The sequence below is a fragment of the Castanea sativa genome, chromosome 4, assembly GCF_040712315.1.
Source record: "Castanea sativa cultivar Marrone di Chiusa Pesio chromosome 4, ASM4071231v1".
Taxonomy (NCBI): Eukaryota; Viridiplantae; Streptophyta; class Magnoliopsida; order Fagales; family Fagaceae; genus Castanea; species Castanea sativa.
The window spans coordinates 31,917,357-31,922,056 of record NC_134016.1 but is presented as its reverse complement, the minus strand read 5'-3'; the positions used below and the strand labels follow the sequence as shown (position 1 = coordinate 31,922,056).

Here is a 4,700-nt window from a genome sequence, read left to right as displayed (position 1 = left end):
GGCGAAGTCTGTCATTCTTGTCTAGTGAGAGCTCTGGGGAAAGCCAAGGGGAGGGTGATCATCGAGGGTCTAAGTCCCTTCCTCTTGTAGCCAGCTCTATTCCTGCTCTTATGGGTAAGTCGAAGAAAGGGGAGGGAAAACGAGTAGGGGATGGTCACATCAAGGTATGGGAAACAACGCTATGAGTAAGGCTTTGAGGCAAATTTCTAAGTCCCCTTTTGTAAAGAGGATAAATAAGGCAAGGCTCCCTCTTAGGTTTTCTCAACCTGTGTTTACCATCTACAATGGCAGGACAGACCCAGTGAAACATGTGAGTCATTTTAACCAGAAAATGGCAGTTCACTCGAATAATGAAGCTTTGATGTGTAAAGTTTTTCCGTCCAGCCTGGGACCAGTGGCCATGCGCTGGTTTGACGCTTTGGAGGAGGGATTGGTAGGGTCTTTTGAAGAATTAACAAGGGCATTTGGAGCTTGGTTCATAACATGTAGTAAAGTCCCCAAGCCTTTAGATGCATTGTTATCCATGGCAATGAGGGAAGGTGAGACTCTTAAAACTTATTCAGATCGATACTTGGAAACCTATAATGAGATTGATGGGGATGTCGAGGATGTGGCTGTTAGGACTTTTAAGATGGGGCTTCCTGTTGAACATGGTTTAAGGAAGTCATTGATAATGAAGGCTGCTATAGACATGCGTCAACTTATGGATCCCATAGATAAGTATAAACGAGTGGAGGAAGATCAAATTCAAAGCAAGGGCAAGACAAAACTTTTTCAGGAAAGGAAAGATCCTTGGGGTGTAGGATACCAGGGTCATTATCCTAAGCGAGATTTCCCAGGTCACGCATTGCCAGGGAGAGCTCCTTTGGTTAACTCATTATTCAAGGAACCAGTACATCAAATATTGGAGAAGATACGGAATGAGCCTTACTTTCGGTGGCCTAATAAAATGAGTGGAGATGCATCCCAAAGGAATTAAAGTCTTCATTGTCACTACCACCAGGATAAAGGACATACTACAGAAAATTGTAGGACGCTGCATGATCATTTGAATCAACTGGCTAGGGAAGGAAAGCTCAATCATTTCTTATCTCGGTCCGATGGGCAGTTTGAGCCCCAAGGGACGGGAGCACAGTGGGGTAATATGTCCCGACCTCCATTGGGAACTATTGGGGTTATCTTGGCAAGGCTGGGGAGGGAGTCCGGGAAGCCTTCTAGGGTTATGTCAGTACGGGTTGGTTTAGGGAATGAAGCCGACGAGAAGGACTGTCAGTTGGCTAAAAGGATGAAGTTATCAGCAAGGAAGACAAGGAAGGGACATGTCAACCGCATGATGATGCTTTGGTGGTTACAATTCGAATCGGGGGATACGATGTGAAACGAGTTTTGATTGATGATGGCAGTGGAGCGGAGATTATGTATCCTGAATTATTCAGGGGTCTAAATCTGAAAGTTGAGGACCTGGAGAAGTATGACTCACCACTAGTCGGCTTTGATGGGAAATCGGTGATTCCACAGGGAATGATAAAGTTGCCTGTTCAAGTAGAGATGAGGAGGTCCAGGATAAGGTGAAAGTATCGAGCTTAAGGGTAGGTAGCCGAGAACATCGCATTGATTGTTCTGCACCAAGCTTTTTGGCTGCATTGAATAAGAAACACCAGCTTTATCTGTTGCATTGATATAGAGGTGACCTGAATAGTACTCAGCACAACTGATGAACTTCTTTTCATGATCTTTTGCAAGCAAAGATACAAGTGTCAACAGAAGAATGGGGTTAGGTGAGAGATGAGTGGTGGAGATGACACAATCAAGGAGTATAAATAGAAGAGGAAGTGGTGAGAGAAGGGGGCAGAGAAACAAGAGAGAAGATGGTTTGAGACAAAAGAATGCAATTAATCCTTTGTAACTGTAGTTATAAGACTTTATACTGTGATCTGGAGGAAAATCACTAGGACGGCTTCACATTTTGTTGTTTCGTTCCCTCTCTACAAGTTCATTGTTTTGGGCCTTGAATTAGTACACCCCTTTTTAGCTGTTGGGTTAGTACATGATTTTTGGTCCTTACAGTTTATATTATAATTATTTTATTTAAATCTATTATTCTTACATTTTGATCTTACTAATTCACTCAAGCAATGAAAGGGGTTACTACAAATTTCATTATATTGGCTTTGAAAAGCTAATTAATTATCCAAACGCATAGAGTATGAACAGGTGGCACACATTCTGACACTAATTGGCTAGTAGACCAAGACTTGCTCCATCTCACGTTTTCATGTCATGAAAATTTATCATCATCATAAGGCCATGATGTTAATACTCTTACTCTTTAGTGCCAGTGTAAAAAAAAAAAAAATTAGGGATACATTTGAGTCTATTTAATATAGTTGTCCAAAACTTTTTTAGCACTGGATTACTTTTTGAGTGTGTGAGATCTAAATTTGTTGCAATAACTAGGGTTATTGCAATGTTCAATAGTAAACAAATGATTTAGATTAAAAGTTAAAAAATTTACTTTTCATTTCAGCTCTTGGATCAAAAAAAATTTTAAACCCTCAACATTTTACTTTTTTTTACACTTTTAACTTTTACTTCTCACACCAATGTAGTAATTGTATGGTGCAATTATTTCACGACTCAAATATGGATGTGTAGTTTCTTGTCTTATACACACAAGATAATTACTAATTATAGGAAAGATTTCTTACTTCGGACTTTGAAGTGGTTCCAAAATATTGGCTTTCAAGTTTTAAAATCAGAATTCGGTTGATCTCATGAGAGTTTAGGAACTACTAAAGAAATCCCTTAAAATTAAGATTTATACTTATGTGCTGCACCTTCATATCCCTCTTTTACTTAAATTTTAAAAACAACAAAGCCTGCGTATAGTTGATCTAGACTTCAAGTCAAGGTTTGGAGATCCAACACAAACTTTTTCTTTCCATCTTCTGCCTATAAACAAACATTGTTTTACCTAACTTTCTTTTTTCCCCCACTTTTACTCTTGCGTAAAAATGCACAGTATGGTAGGCATGCAGAAAAACCAAAATCATTTTATCAAGTAGAATGGATTAATCGACGTGTTTCTTTTTTATCCTCATTCTTCTTCTTCATCCTTTCTTTCTCTTCTTCCTTTCTTTTTGAAGTTGGCCCCACCAAATATTTGAGTTAGTGTAATGATGCTCTTAAAAGAAATATGTTTTGCACCCTATAAGTTAAGAGGTGTAACAAATTGAACAGTGTAATTTCATAACTAATAGATTAAACATTGGTGTTTCAAAAAGTAACAATGTATACCCTATAGTTTCAAAAATAACAAGTTAAATCTCGAGATTTCAAAAAGTAACGTATTAAACTTCAACCTATTGTGTTGGAGGATTAATTTGCTACTTTTTAAAACCCTCAAGATTATCATGACTAAAATGTTAGAATCGCAACTCGGCCCTTTCAAATAAAAATTTCTGACTCTGGGTTGTATATATAATTGCACTTTCTCTTTGCTTTTCTTATATTTCTTGAGTTTTACTAATGTATGCCCTTAGGTATCTATTAATAAATTAATTTAGTATTTTTTTTTAAGAAAAATGTAAAAATGATTAACTTTTTTGACAATTTTTTTTTTAAATTTTTATAAAACATTTTTTAAAATGGATGATTAATATATGCTCTAAAAATAGCATTTAACCGAATTCAATCTCTTTTTCTTTTCTTTTTTGATTAGTTAAAATTTTGCTATCGTAATCCATATGTGGTATTTACCACTAACAATAAAAAGAATAGGAGCAAAAGGCATTGAGTTGGTGGCTTGGTCAATAGAGTAAGAATTTAAGCGTTCTGTATTTCAAGAAGAGAAGGTGAAAGAGGACTTTATTGACACGAGTCAGTGTCATAATCTCAACAGAGTAAGATTGAAAAGACAAGAAGGGTAGGTTACCGAGTCCGATATTAAATAAAGAGAAGAGGATCAAGACTGCGCCGGTGAGATTGCAAATACTGTTTTTTCTTTTTCCTTTTTTCTTTTTTTGGATATTGTAGATGTGGTTGGTGTTGGTAATGGTAATGGTAATGGTATACGTGTTTTTTTTCTTTGGTATACTTATTCAGAACAATCAAATCCAAAATAATAGGTAGATGCCAATTAGTTTAATTGAAGTCTTTTACCCTCCAAACAAGTTATTAAGGTTTGGATCCTACCTACCAAAAATAAAAATAATTATTAGTGTATTGTTTTGGGCTAATTATTATGGAATGCATATCATAAATAATATTTGATAGGTAGATAGTGAAACACAGAATTTTTTTTTTTTTTGGAGTTTCAATCTATAACATTCGCTCCTGATAATAGTTTTTTATCATCAAACTAAGAAATCAATCAATTTTTGTATAAACTGGGATTAAACTTCATATTTTTTATTCAATAATTAGAAACCTTACTAGTTGAACTAACTAAAACTCAGTAAAAGATGAGAAGTAGAGATCAAATTCGGACTCCAAAAAATGAGATATCACATCATTTTAGCTAGACTATATCATCAAATACTGCATCTACAAAATATATATATATATATATATATATATATATATATTTCATTTTCGGTGATGCCCTATAACAATTAAAAGTATTCTTTTTATTAGATTAATCATTAAAGTATACTTTTGATCCATAAAGTTTAGTGTTATTTTCATTTAGCCTCTTTACA

The 4,700-nt window shown here is 35.3% G+C and overlaps 1 protein-coding gene across 1 annotated transcript; it reads left to right on the top strand.

The window, feature by feature from the left end:
- The first annotated feature begins 331 nt into the window (after positions 1–331).
- Positions 332–979, top strand: LOC142632722 (uncharacterized). The gene has a single exon (XM_075807075.1). It carries the CDS (start codon positions 332–334, stop codon positions 977–979), a length of 648 nt encoding a protein of 215 aa, XP_075663190.1.
- The last annotated feature ends 3,721 nt before the right edge of the window (positions 980–4,700 follow it).